The sequence below is a fragment of the Lycium barbarum genome, chromosome 8 (genome assembly GCF_019175385.1).
Source record: "Lycium barbarum isolate Lr01 chromosome 8, ASM1917538v2, whole genome shotgun sequence".
Classification (NCBI taxonomy): Eukaryota; Viridiplantae; Streptophyta; class Magnoliopsida; order Solanales; family Solanaceae; genus Lycium; species Lycium barbarum.
Window position 1 is genome coordinate 2,652,363 of NC_083344.1, and position 15,575 is coordinate 2,667,937.

General features: G+C 38.3%; 1 protein-coding gene across 25 annotated transcripts in view; it reads right to left on the minus strand.

The window, feature by feature from the left end:
• The window catches only part of LOC132605679 (putative pentatricopeptide repeat-containing protein At1g12700, mitochondrial), a 96,470-nt gene that overhangs the window by 78,545 nt on the left and 2,350 nt on the right, over positions 1-15,575 (minus strand). For 14 of the 25 annotated variants that reach the window (XR_009569402.1, XR_009569403.1, XR_009569399.1 and 11 more), the window contains one exon: positions 14,857-14,917. Coding sequence is in view for 14 of the 25 variants with exons in the window: in XM_060318849.1 (XP_060174832.1) it covers positions 14,857-14,917 (61 nt within the window). In the remaining 11 variants the exon portion in view is untranslated. The remainder of the gene's footprint in view (positions 1-14,856; positions 14,918-15,575) is intronic. The other 11 variants (XR_009569401.1, XR_009569409.1, XR_009569404.1 and 8 more) reach the window with 1 other exon arrangement.

Consider the following 15,575-nt stretch of genomic DNA (forward strand, 5'->3'; position numbering starts at 1 on the left):
TGCTCCTACCAAATGGACTGAAGATTGTCAAAGAGCCTTTGACAAAATCAAAGAATATTTGTCTAGCCCGCCTGTTTTGGTGCCTCCAGAAGCTGGAAGACCTTTGCTATTGTATTTGTCCGTATCGGAGAACGTGTTTGGATGTGTATTAGGACAACATGACGAAACAGGAAGGAAAGAGCGAGCAATATATTACTTGAGCAAAAAGTTCACGCCTTACGAGGCACGATATACGTTATTGGAACGCACCTGTTGTGCTTTGACTTGGGTTGCACAGAAGTTGAGACATTATTTGTCTGCATATACTACTTACCTCATCTCAAGGATGGACCCGCTCAAGTACATCTTCCAGAAGCCTATGCCTACGGGGAAGCTAGCTAAGTGGCAAATGTTGTTGAGCGAGTTTGATATTGTGTATGTTACTCAAAAGGCTGTCAAACGGCAGGCGATAGCTGATCATCTTGCAGAAAATCCTGTGGGCGAGGAATACGTACCCCTTAAAACCTATTTCCCGGATGAAGAAGTGTTGTTTATCGGAGAAGATATCGCAGAAGAGTACCCAGGGTGGAGACTGTTTTTCGATGGGGCGGCAAATTCTAAAGGGGTCGGCGTTGGAGCAGTTTTGATTTCAGAGTCAGGCCAGCATTACCCCATTTCAGCAAAGCTCAAGTTTCTGTGCACCAACAATATGAGGCTTGTATTCTTGGCCGTCGATATGAATATACAAGAGCTTTTGGTTATAGGCGATTCAGACTTACTGGTTCATCAAGTGCGAGGTGAATGGACCACTAAGAATGTGAAGATACTTCCATACTTGCATTGCGTGAAAGATTTATGTAAGAGATTCATCAAGGTAGATTTCAAACACGTTCCAAGGACACAGAACGAATTCGCCGATGCTTTGGCCACTTTGTCTTCTATGATTCAGCACCCGGACAAGAATCGCATAGATCCTATCAAGGTAAATGTGCACGATCAACATGCTTATTGTTTCTATGTGGATGAGGAGTCTGATGGAGAACCTTGGTACTACGACATTAAGAAATATCGTAAGACAGGAGACTATCCGGAAGGCATAACCAGTGTTAAGAAGAAAACACTTCGGAGATTAGCAAACCATTTCTTCCTAAGTGGAGAAATCCTGTATAGGAGGACTCCGGATTTAGGGCTATTAAGATGTGTTGATGCTAAAGAAGCGGCCCGGTTGATTGAAGAAATGCATGGCGGTACATGTGGGCCTCATATGAATGGCTTTACCCTAGCCAAGAAAATCCTCCGCGCAGGCTATTTCTGGATGACTATGGAATCAGATTGTATCCGTTTTGTGCAGAAATGTCACCGATGTCAGGTTCATGGTGATTTGATTCGAGTTCCGCCAAATGAATTGAATGTTATGAGTTCTCCGTGGCCTTTCGCAGCTTGGGGTATGGATGTCATTGGTCCTATCGAGCCAGCCGCATCGAATGGACACAGGTTCATTTTGGTAGCCATTGATTATTTCACAAAGTGGGTGGAAGCATCTTCGCACAAGTCGGTAACAAAGAAAGTGGTAGCAGATTTTGTTCGGAGCAACATTATTTGCCGATTCGGAGTCCCAGAATCAATTATAACAGATAATGGAGCTAATCTTAACAGTGATCTAATGCGGGAGATTTGCGAGACATTTAAGATTACTCATCGCAATTCCACTCCTTATCGCCCTCAGATGAATGGAGCAGTTGAAGCAGCCAACAAAAACATCAAGAGAATACTGAGGAAGATGATCGATAATTACAGGCATTGGCACGAAAAACTGCCGTTAGCTCTTCTCGGGTATCGCACTACTGTGAGGACTTCAACGGGGGCAACACCTTATCTTTTGGTCTATGGGACAGAGGCGGTGTTACCTGCTGAGGTAGAAATACCATCTTTGAGAATCATCCAAGAAGCTGAGTTAAGTGACGCTAAGTGGGTACAGAATCGATATGAACATTTGATGCTCATTGACGAAAAGAGATTGAATGCAGTTTGTCATGGGCAGCTTTATTAGAACAGAATGGCCAAAGCTTTCAACAAGAAGGTATGCAATATTTTTCCATGTAATGGCATTACTCTCCCGTGGCGGGATGCGTAACAAACCTATATCGGGTTGGGTCTTTAAGATAAGATTTCAATTTTATTTCCGTTTGTAATCTATGAACTACGCTTGGCCTGATTCCCATGGGGGATACGTAGGCGGCCCGCATAGGCCTCGGTCACATCATTTTTAAACCCTCAATATCCTTTTGCTTGTAATTTATGAACTACGCTTGACCTGATTCCCATGGGGTATACGTAGGCGGCCCGCATAGGCCTCAGTCACATCACTTCAAAATTCCAATGTTATTTTCGCTTGTAATTTATGAGCTACGCTTGGCCTGATTCCCATGGGGGATAGGTAGGCGGCCCGCATAGGCCTCGGTCACATCAATTTTATTTCTGCTTGTAATTATGAACTACGCTCGACCTGATTCTCATGAGGGATACGTAGGCGGCCCGCATAGGCCTCGGTCACATCACTTCAAAATTTCAATGTTATTTCCGCTTGTAATTTATGAACTACGCTTGGCCTGATTCCCATGGGAGATACGTAGGCGGCCCGCATAGGCCTCGGTCACATCATTTTTACACCCTCAATTTTATTTCTGCTTGTAATTATGAACTACGCTCGACCTGATTCTCATGGGGGATACGTAGGCGGCCCGCATAGGCCTCGGTCACATCATTTTAATCCTCCAATATCATCTTTGTTTGTAATTATGAACTACGCCTGGCCTGATTCCCATGGGGGATACTGGGACAATATTTTGCAAAGATGCGCACCAATCGTGATTTGCCAGTCATAAGTGTCGTAGACATTCCAGAACTACACGCGGCCTGATTCTCGTACAGCCCGAGATATGTAGGCGATTCAGAGACCAGAGTTCGGCCGTAATATTCTTTACCCTTAGGCCCCATAATCCTTTAGCCGGGACAAAATAGGCTACTAAGTCAACGTCTTGGCCCGACAGCTCTATTCATCATTACCGGGCAAAGAGGGACAAGTTGTTGACACCCAATTTTGTCCCGCCTCTCCTCCGAAATACCTATTTATACTTCTGGTACAACAACAACAACAACAACAACCCAGTGAAATCCCACAACGTGGGGTCTGGGGAGGGTAGAGTGTACGCAGACCTTACTCCTATCAAGGTAGGACGGCTGTTTCCGAGAGACCCTCGGCTCAATAAACACATAAAAAGAGGTCAGATAATGCTAAGAGATTCAAAGTGATATGGAAATGAAGTAGCGCAAGCGAAACAGATAACATAGAATAATCAAAGCACAGGAAATAACAGATAATAGCATAAATCAGAGCACAGGAAATTATACTATGATAATGCGACTACTAATAAGACAGGATAAGGAGACTATCTATTAGCCTTCTACCCTAATGTGGGTCCTCCAAACCCTCCTATCTAAGGTCATGTCCTCGGTAAGCTGTAACTGCGTCATGTCGTGTCTAATTACCTCTCCCAAATACTTCTTTGGCCTACCCCTACCTCGTCTGAAACCATCCTTGGCCAACCTCTCACACCTCCGCACTGGCCCATCCGTGTCTCTCCTCTTCACATGCCCAAACCATCTCAATCTCGCTTCTCGCATCTTGTCTTCCACCGAGGCCACTCCCACCTTGTCCCGAATATCGTCATTCCTAATCCTGTCACTCCTGGTGTGGCCACACATCCATCTCAACATTCTCATCTCGGCAACTTTCATCTTTTGAACGTGAGAAATCTTAACTGGTCAACACTCCGCCCCATACAACATAGTCGGTCTAACCACCACTTTGTAGAACTTGCCCTTAAGTTGTTGTGACACCTTCTTGTCACATAGCACTCCGGAAGCAAGCCTCCATTTCATCCACCCTGCCCCAATACGATGTGTGACATCATCGTCAATCTCCCCGCTGCCTTGCATAATAGATCCAAGATACTTGAAACTACTTTTCTTCTGGATGGCTTGGGTACCAAGCCTCACTTCCAAGCCAGCCTCCTGAGGTGCTTCACTAAACTTACACTCTAAGTACTTTGTCTTGGTCATACTCAGCTTAAACCCTTTAGACTCCAGAGTTTGTCTCCAATCCTCCAGCTTAGCATTAACTCCGCTACGAGTCTCATCGATCAGGACTATGTCATCCGCGAAAAGCATACACCATGGCACCTCACCTTGAATTTGCCGCGTCAATCCATCCATCACCAAGGCAAATAAGAACAGACTAAGAGCTGATCCTTGATGCAACCCCATCACAACTGGAAAGTGCTCTGAGTCTCCTCCTATTGTCCTTACCCTAGTTTTGGCTCCCTCATACATGTCCTTGATCACCCTAATGTACACCACAGGTACACCTTTAGCCTCCAAGCATCTCCATAGGATCTCTCTTGGAACTTTGTCATAAGCCTTTTCTAGGTCGATGAATACCATGTGTAAGTCCCTCTTCCTCTCCCTATACTGCTCCACCAGTCTCCTCACAAGATGGATGGCTTCTGTAGTTGAGCGTCCCGACATGAATCCGAACTGATTCTCTGAAATAGACAGGTCTTTCCTTACTCTCATCTCCACTACCCTTTCCCACACTTTCATAGTATGGCTTAGCAGCTTAATACCTCTATAGTTGTTGCAGCTCTGGATATCTCCCTTGTTCTTGTATAGAGGGACCATTACCCGCGACCTCCATTCTTCAGGCATCATTGCCGTCTTAAAGATGACATTAAACAACCTAGTCAGCCACTTCAAACCTGCCGGGCCCGCACTTTTCCAAAATTCCCCAGGAATCTCGTCAGGTCCAATCGCTCTTCCCTTGCGCATCCTACGAACAGCACCCTTAACCTCCTCAACCTTAATACTCCTGCAATACCCAAAATCTTGACGCCTTCTTGTATGTTCTAAATCTCCCAACACAATGTCTCTGTCCCCTTCTTCATTTAAGAGTTTGGAGAAGTATGACTGCCATCTCCGTCTGGTATTTTGAGAAATTTAAAAAAAAAATACATTTAAGTTTTACTATAATTATTAGTCTCTTATTAACACCCACATTTTATTATTCTACTGCAGTCATTATTATCATTATTATTATTATTATTATTAAATTATTATTATTACTAATTGTCATTAATTATTATTATTATTGTTATTTCCATTATCATTATCGTTATTATTATTAGCAGTATTACTACCGCTATTTATTTGCTGCTATTATTTAGTATTATTGAAATTTGCATTTCTCAGCGCTTTACCAACTTCCGCATACACATCGCATTTATTTCGCACATTTAAAATGATAGCGTTTATTTATTGTTAAAATATTATTGCACGGTCATTGCAACATCATATAATTTTATTATTCGGGTCTTTTATAATTACACACTTTCGTATTAGGTGATATTCTGGCACCCTTAGTACTTCGTTAATCAAAAATGGGTCTCTTATTCAAATTTAGAAGCCAAACTATTTCTTGCACTCGGTCCGTATTTTGACATACCGGACCCCAAATCAAGTTCGATTAACTCCTAATATTTTTTGGACTAGCCCATATCTTTTATCTCAATTTTTAGACCAGTCCATGTCTTAATACTAGCCCATCCTTTTAATACTTGGTCTAGAAAATTGACCAAGTCCATAAATGGACCGGGTCCGACCCGTACCAATTCAGAATAAGGGAGGGTTTCCCTTCATTTTTCCGCCTCTTCGTCTCCTCCCCTCCCCCTTTCCTCTCTTCTCTTCGCCCCTCACGTTCTCTCCACCATCATCATCTCCACTACCCTGCTGACACCCCACTATACCCCATTCCCCTCTTCATCTCCGCCATACCCTTCCTCTTCTGACACCCCACCTTCTCCTTCTCCTGCTCCCCACGCACCTTTGTCACCCCATCTCCACCTGTCCCCGCTTCTCTCTCTTTCCGCCACAAGAAACCCTAAAAATTGCCCTGTATATAATCGATATTTCTAGTTTAAGAAAGGGGACCTTTTTTTTCGTGGAGAGAGGCGGAAAAAAAAATTCGATAAAAGAAGTTTCAATCATCGAATCCCCCCAAAAATAAGAAGCTTTCAGCCATAGATTTTCTATCGAGTCTAATTTTTTTCGTGGATCTTAATTTATTTGCTCTGTTTTCGTTCTGTTTAAGTGAGTCGAAGCATTATAACGAAGGTTCGATTTCATTATAGACGAAAATCGCACTAAAAAGGGATCCTGGTACCTTGCGGATTCGAACGTAGATCGGAGATTCAAAATCCCATTTCGCTGCACCCGAAGAAGGTAAATTTCCTTCTTTTGAGTTATTTCAGTATTTGTTTGATTGCCTTGAACTGTTACGTGATTTGTCCGCTTAGTTGTGCTTTAGCCTGTCTGTAGTTACTCTAGTTGTATTAAGCATGTTCAGTCTTGTTTAGTTTAGTTCTGTGATGATTTTAGCTTTATATGCAAGTTTAGATTAACCTTGTGTTTTAAGGTTGCCTTTGTTCGCTTGTATGTCATTAGATTAATCGTATGTCAGTTTAGACTAGGTGACCTGTTAATCGTATTTGTGTGCATTGGCTTTTCCATGATCAGTCGGCTTGAACAAATTTATTTAGGTTATGTTTTGATTTAGCCATGTAGTATTAATATTTTGGATACCTTAAGTTAATATGGCTTAAAGGAGTAAAATAAGTTGAGAAAGAAGTCCTTTGTTAAGAATCCTTATTATCCTGCTAAAAGAAAGAGCTTATTTGTTTGTGGATTTCAGTCGTCTTGCGGGCAGTTTGAAAGAAAAATAAATGAGAAGAAGGAACCCGTAGGCTTTGCTAGTGATATATACTACGATTAATTTGGTAAATGTGTAAAAAGGTTTACTCAGTATAAAAGGAATAAAATTTACATTTTCTGAGCCTGTGTGTGTTTGTGGTCTTGTCTGTTCTTGCATAAAAAATGAGGTATCGAGCCACTGTCATTTTACTTTGCTTGGTTCTATGGTTTACTGTCCCTTAAGGAGAATGCTCATACGTTATGTGATCCATTTTTTTGTGTGTGTCATAATTCATACATACACCATCACGGTGATGGTAAAGAAAACCATAAAATGGACTGTCTGCCCTCCCCTTTTTCTTTCGGCTATACTGTAAAGTGAAGAGCATGTCATGAAAGACTTGGTATAATAAAACGCTACTGGTTTGCGACCAGTAAGGGTGGGATGCTCATCCACGAATTGAATGTTGGCATAAGTAGGTATATAAGGACAGATAGATATCAAATACGGCTCATGGCCAATTGATATGCGCTTAGTATCCATGCTTTATGCTTATTTTCACCCGCTGCCTATGTCTTGTATAGTTTTATGTGTATGTTGAAATATCCTCGTGATATGTTAGCTCGTGTACTCTCAAATGATGCATTCGGCTGATTAAAGTTAGGACCGAATACAACTGGGCCTGAAATCTGCTTCTTAGAGTTGAAAAGGACAATTATTCTTCTTCGCTTCTAAAGTTAAATCGAGTGCAGTCTGGTCTTAAGCATCAAGTTTGTCATCCAACATTATTCTGAGTCTTAAAACGAGTCAGAGGACTTCTGAAATCAGCATCTTATAATATGAACGAATCTGTTTGGTGATTCTATGTCTATACATAATCTACTGATATGTTTTGAATTTAAATTCTACATGTTAATTTTATTCATTGATTAGATACTAATCCTTTTCCTTTCATTTTTTGCATGACCACCGCATACAAGTCTGAGGGACTCGTTCTTCTTCCATATTCGGTGTTGGGCTAAAAGCCTAATGAAACTCTTCTCCCCGTCCAGCCCATCCGCAGTATATACATGAAAATAAAGGAATTCTGGGCTAAAGCCCAATGACAAAACAGTCTGCAGCAGTTGGGCCTTAAATGGGCCAGATCCATCTTATCTCTTCCTTCTCCCTCTCCCTTATTTTTGTTGTTGTGTATTCTTATCTTGTACAACTAACCTCATCTTATTAACTTAGATAAATGCTAATGAATTAGTGGATTTAATTGTAGTAATGGGTAGTTAATTTAAAAGGGACTAATAATCAATTCCATAAATTCCATGTTTTTCTCCTTTTTATATTAAAAGCTATTTATAATACCCATAATAGTCATCTATAGAATAATTGATAGTATAAAATTCATATTTTTAATTAAAGTAGTCGCCTTCGCATTGTCTTAGTTTCAAAATATCATTATTATGCAAACAAGATTTGGACACATTTTAAGTAATTTTTCAAGTTTTAATGAATCATGTATATTCTTAATTAAGCATAGTTGATAAAGACAAAAAAATAAAAAGGGGAAATCTATTAGCTTTTTTTTTATATTTTTTATTCACACTCTTAAAACTTAAAGTCAATTAAACACTTTATTGCTTGGTTCATTTAAATATTTATTAAACATTACAATAAACTCGCATCTTCTTTACTTATACGTTAAATTATTCTATTTTGTAAATCTCATTTTATTATGCTACCTCCTTTTAAAGTTATTAATAATTATTATAAATTTTACTTCAAATGGAATTCTAAGATTTCCTTTTATATAAAGTACTAGTCTTATTTTTAATAGCCTTCTTATTTAAAGTGTTAGCAACATTTATAAATTTATCTTAAATGGCATTTGAAGTTTCCTTTTTATATAAATTATTATATTTTTTCACAAATCTCATTCTCCACAGCATCTTTGTTTAAAGCCATATCAACTCCTGTAAGTTTAAATAGCATTAAAAACCTTTCATGTAGATTATTATATTTTCTTACTTAAATCTTATCTTAAACAACATCCTGATATTTTATAAACCTTAGCAACATTTCTTAGCCCTTTTTTTAAGCTGCAAGCATCTTATTCAATCTAATTAATTAAACCTAAGTTTGGTCGGATAACCGTAAGTTAACGGATTCTAAAGGATGCCTAATCCCTTCCCTTTAAGATAATATAGAACCCTTACCTAGAATCACACTGGTTAAGCAGACTATTAACGGAGGTTTAATTAGATTTACCTTAGTTAATAATTAGGTGTCCTAATTCACCGTAAAAATCAATTAGGTGGCGACTCCTTAAAACAAAACAATTTAGGAATCAGCAATATGTTGTACTCCGCTTCAACCCGGGTTAAAATGGGGTATAACAACAATTTCTGTACTCTATCAATTTTGAACAAGTCCTATTCAATAAAGCATCAGGTGCTCTTGGATCATATATAAACCTCAGAAAATATATCCTTACATATTATAAATAAGGTGTTGACCACTCATCTATAGAATACCGTATCAATGTTGAACCAGTTCTATTTCAACTTCAGGAAAGTCACAAGTATTGAAGGATGTGGTTGAACTTGTCAACTCTGGTTTTCCAACTATGGTTGTGTTAACAAGACTTTAGAAATTATCGAAAAAATACTGTTTCCACAATAATTTATAAATTGCAGGCAGTTGTTATTGATTCTCAACAACAACAACAACAACAACAACCCAGTGAAATCCCACATCGTAGGGTCTGGGGAGGGTAGAGTTATTGATTCTCAAATAGATAGGAAATGGTAATACACGAAGATAACTAAATAGAACCAAAAATGATATTCCTAGACTTAAAAATGTTTACACATAAAGGGAAACTCACATTATTTATCATATGAAAAGAGCAGTAGTATCTGATCTCCAAGATAAAAGATTGGAAAAACAATGAAAATATCATAAGTGATGCACCTCCTCAATAAGCCTGTCTGGAAAGCCCAAGCAACACTTTAATTGACAATTTTTTAGCTTCTATAATTGCATTGAACTCCATTTCTTTTGCGGAGATAAAAGGAACTTGTACCATAGTGATAGTATAGGCGAATAAACCAAGCGAAAGAGATATTAACTTCTTAATTTTTCAGTGATGCTCTGGTATCATGTCAAGGACAGAAGGATTCTCGCTTATAGCCTTTACCAGTAACTCAGATGTAGTTGCATGAAATGAGAAGCCCCTTCCAGTCATTTCCTTCATGAAAGTTGCCATTTCACTAATTTTGCTACACCTAAGAAATCCTTGCACAATAACATTATAAGTGACATTGTTTGATAAGCAACCGTTGTCTTCCATTTTTCTTAGCATATCTTTAGCTTCATCAAACACTCCTTCAAGACAAAATCCATTTATCATTGCAGTGTATGTTCTCACATCCGAAAGCAATCCAATTGAAGAAAGCTTCTCGAATATGGCATGAGCTTCGTCGAGTTTACCATTTTTGCACAATCCTTTAATGACAATATTGTACAATTCAATATCAACATTTTCTCTCTTCCTTTCCAACTTATTAAAAAGTGACATAGCTTCTTCAACCAGCCCATACTTAAAATAACCATTGAGCAATGTGACATGAGTGTACAAATCAGGAATAGACCCTGCAGATAGCATCTCAACATAGATTTTTTCAGCAGATCCAATTCTTCCAACTTCAAATAGGCCTTGCAAGATAATAGTGTAGGTAAAAGTATTAGGTTTTAATCCCCTTTGAGAAATTTCACGCAACAATTGCATGGCCTCGACCAATTTTTTTTTCTTACAATATCCATTTATTAGTATGTTATAGCTAATAATGTCAGGCTCAATGCACTTATCTATCATGATATCAAACATTCTCCTCGCTCTATCAAGTTGACCACACAAACAATATCCATCCATTATCGCATTATAGGTGATCACATTAGGCTCTACACCTTTATGGGTCATGTGTCTCATTACTTCCTCGGCATCTTCAACTTCCCCTTCTTTGCATAGTCCATCAATCATCATGTTAAAGGTGCGCACATCAGGATAAATATTAAGATTTACCATCTCAGAGAAGAAAGTTCTAACCTTTTCCCACTGACCAAGCTTACACAAACCATCAATCAATGAATTATATGTCAATATGTCTGGAGGAATGCCTTTCTGCTTCATCTCGTTCAAAAGGTTCGTAGCAACATCTAAGTTTCCATCTTTGCAAAGGGCATCAACAACAATGTTGTAGTTATAGATGTTAGGCTTAGTGTTCTCTTGTTCCATTAGTCGGAGCAAACTCAAAGTCTTCTCAGTATGACCCCTTTTACTAAGCCCATTCATGACTGTTGCATACATGACTTCGTTGGGCTCACAAATCTTCTCTCTCACCAATTTTTTAAACAACTCAACTGCATCTTTGACCTTATTTTCAGCAAAGATTCCCCTTAATAGGGTGTTAAAGGTGACAACATTAAATGGAATGCCATTCTTCAAGTAAATGGGTAACACCGAAAACGCACAATCAGCACGATGCATCAGGCAATAACTGTTAATCATGCTACTCAAGATGAATACATCAATTGGGATACCCAATATCTGCATTTCTCGAAAAAGAGAAACCACAGCAGAATAATGCTTCATATTTAACATAGTCTTAAATAATTTAGAGAAATCAACAAGAGAAGGAAGAGGCTTCATTCTAACCAATTGATGGAAGATAGTAACAGCATCATCTAAACACTTAACATTCTCAATCTTGCTATTTAACCCAAGTTTACCCTTTGCAGAAACAGATGTATTACTATGACTTGAATAATATGCTCTGATTCTCTGTTTTGCTCTCAATGGAGGGCAAAACAGAGAAATTCTCTACATCTTCAATGGAGGAATAACTCTCCACAGTAAAGTTAAAACGTAGTTCATCAGAATTCAAAACATAAAACTTAAATTACGTTTTAAATAGAACTAAAACTCTCTTAGAAATATATATAAGTAAAAATAGCCTTTTAGGTCAGGACCGGCAGGCGACCAAGCCGGAAGTCCAAGTTATTTAATATATATACACATTACATATATTAAAGGTTCTTCTTGTCCCCAAGCCATCAATTAACTTTGCAAGAAGAGGAATCTTCTATGCAAGAATGCAATAAAGCGTCAAAAGAAAAGATGGCTACGCTCTGAGTAAGAAGAACCTTGATAAGGGAAGGCAAAATGTGGTATTGGGACTCAGAGATTTTTCATCTCCTAATAAAATGGAAAGGGATATGACAGGCAAAACTGGAGAAGTGTGATCTTTATCTAATAAGCTAAAAATGAAGCTCAAGTTTGTTTAGTTCCTTCCTTTTTTTTTCCCTCCCTTCTCAAAAGCAAACCAAAAAAAAAAAAAAGAAAAAAAAAAGAAAGAAAGAAAGAAAGAAAGAAAGAAAGGAAGGAACTAAACAAACTTGACATCATGTAAATTATGCAGGTAGTACAAGCAACAATAAAGGGAGGGAACAGATATGCAAGAATTCTTCAACAACATACCCAGTGAAATCTCACAAAGTGGGGTCTAGGCATTATGCAGACGTTACCCTACCTTGGGATATGCAAGAATTCTTTAGGAAGTGAAAAATATTAAGCTGGAAACTAAGGGGCTTAAATGATAAGAATTACGGAACTACTACAAAGATGCCGATGTCAAAATGGAAGGCCAATTTCTATTGCTTACAAGAATAAAAAATGGCTGGATGGTCAGCTATAGAATGATTATCATGTAGAACAAGAGAAATTGGAACTGTACAGAAATCCTAAAGGGCCATCACTTAATTTCACAGATTTCAGGTGGCAACTGACCAGTGTGTGCACCAAACAACAGAAAAGATAAAAGAAGTCTGGGAAGAGATAAGCAGCAGTATAAGGGTGTGCTTTTGGTGATAGAGGAGATTGTTTTCCCACATACCTCGATATGGATCCCTAGAGTACCAACAAAGGTGTGCTTCTTCACTTGGTTAGCTACAAGGGGGGTGATCTTGACGGCGGAGAACTTAAGGAAGAAGAAGATTACTTGTGTTAGTTGGTGTTGTATGTGCAAAGAATCAGGGGAAGACGTAGATCAGCTACTTTTACATTGCCGTGTAGCATCTTCGCTATGGAGTTGATGGGATGGTTTGGTTTCGAGTAGGTAATGCCGAGAACTATGAAAGAAACAGTGTCTATCTGGGCTCGTAGAAGACGGAGGAGGAGATGCAGGGCATGTGAAGTTGCCCCTTTAGCATTGATGTGGACCATATGGAGTGAGAGGAACAAGAGAGCTTTTGATGAAATAGAGAAAGATATCGTACATTTGAGAAATAGCCTCTTTTCCCTTATTTCTTTTGGTGCACCCATGAGGTTACTTTTTGTATAAATGATTGGGCGACTTTCATAGAAAATCATGTATTCTTGTAGGATTTTATACTTTTTGGTATACTTCTTGTATACGGGCTAGTTAATGCCCTTATTGTTAATAATATTCTTACTTCATAAAAAAGGGGTGTTTGGAATTGGCTCACGGGTGCTGTGCGGGAACTTCAATGTACCTAGATACACTCATGTGAGAAACAATAACCAACATTGATCAGAGGGATGATTAATTTTTCAGATTTTATTGACGACTTAGAGCTGGTCGGCCCTCCTCTATGTGGAGGTAATTTTACATGGACGAGGAGATTCAAGGGGTGGCCTCAAGAATTGACAGTTTTTTGTTCTCAACAGCGAGATGAAAATTTCAAGTATTTAAAAAAAAAAACGCTATTTGCCAAAGTAATACCAGATCATAACCCTCTAATGTTACAGTGTTGACAAGGGTAAAACAGAAGATCATAATTCAATTTTCATCAAAAAAAAAAAAAACAGAAGATCATAATTCAACATGAAGGCTTTGTGAACAAGGTGGGAAAATATTGGGACAAATTTGAGGTGACAGATTTCATATTGGCCAGAAAAATGAAATTACTTCAAGGAAAATTGATAGGCTGGAACATACAAGTCTTTGGCAACATTGAGAGAAAAAATCAGAGGCACCGTACAAGTTAATGTTGCTGGACAAAGAAGCAGAAAAACAAAATTCTTTTCAACCACACACAGTTCAGAAGGCAGATTTAACTGTGAAAATCGATAAAACAGCAAAATGTGAGGAAATTTTCATGGAAACAAAGATCTAGAAGCCTTTGGTTGCAGCAACGGGATAGGAACACTAAATATTTACACAAGATGGCCAGTATACAGAGGTGATAATGTTAGACAAGGATGTCAAGGGATGCAAGAAGAACCAGACAAGGCGAACCAGAAGGAAAACAAATCCGACATTTTCCGATAAAATCAGGTTACAAGATGTTCTTCCAAAGTAGTAGGCAACATCACATATAGCCTTGGAAATTGATATGGACAAACAAAGCCCTTACAAGGTTGAATGCTTCACATGGCAAGAGAGACCTATTTGACTAAACTCAATTTATAAAGAGGAGTGTATCCTCTGTGAAGAAGTATGAAGATGCAAGGCTCTTATGTACATACATCTCAAGTTTACAGCTCAGATTTTGTACATGCTTCTGATTTTATTTGAACTAAAATGGTGCATGTCGGAAACTCGGAAACAACTGCTGCTGAGTTAGAAAAAGGTGGGACTTCAAATAGCTCCAGGACACTTTTGAACACTGTTACCAACAATTGTTTAGTGGATGGTTTGGAAAGAACAGAACAAAGATACAAAGGCGAAAAAGAGAATATTTGTAATTTAAAATATAGATGTAAGAAAATGTACACGAAGTTGAGAGGATGATAAGCTTCCTAAATTCATTTCAACGAACTGAATTTTTACTTTGTAACTGCACGTCCTAAGCACCCGGCTGGCCTTCCCTGGAGCCTTCTAACACAGGATGCTTTGTGCACCGGGCTGGCCTTTTAAGCACCCCCATAGGGAAACTTGGTGGACTTCCACATTTAAATTGCTCTTAACATGTCGTAATGTATTTAAGCTTATGTTCTTGTTGTTTGAAGCAAATACACTAAAAGAGCACTAAAAAGGAAATGAAGCAGATAGTAGTACCTATTATCTGTCGCATCGTTTTCAGAACATAAGTTTCTGCTGTGACCGTGATGAGCCTGTCCTGCAAACCCATACATAAATGAAGTTGCCATCATCATATATTAAGTTATTGAAGGAGAATTAAACTAACAAAAGATCACAGCTGACATTCAAATGATCTAGAGACCAGGTCAATTTTGTGACAAAAACATGAATACTGAAAACTAAATATAGAAGAAATTAGATATATGTTACTCCTCTCTTATAGTGTTCACATGATTCAATATTCCATAGATAACTAAATATTTTGACAACTATGACGAAGCTACACATGGACACATGATCGTAAAAACTCTATTATATCCATCTCATCAACTAAAGTAACCAGCAGAATAACACCGTGTTGAAGTATAACATAAGGCATGAGTCCCTTTCCTCAAATTCTTAAAACTACCAAGAAGAGTTTACACTTAAAGTAAGAATCCATAATCTAAAATTACGAAAAAGCAATTACACTAGAGAATTGCGAACAGTTTTCTACATCTTCAAAAGAAATCCATTTCCATCATCTTCTACATTAGTTGTCAATGACGATATGAATTGCGACCCTTTTCGAATAATAATGACAATACTGTCATTCTATGAAAATGTCAATTCCCTATAAAGAACCCAGTACTCCTGGATCATATATAAATCTCCAAAAATATATTCTTAAATAATTCGAATATGGTGTTGACCAT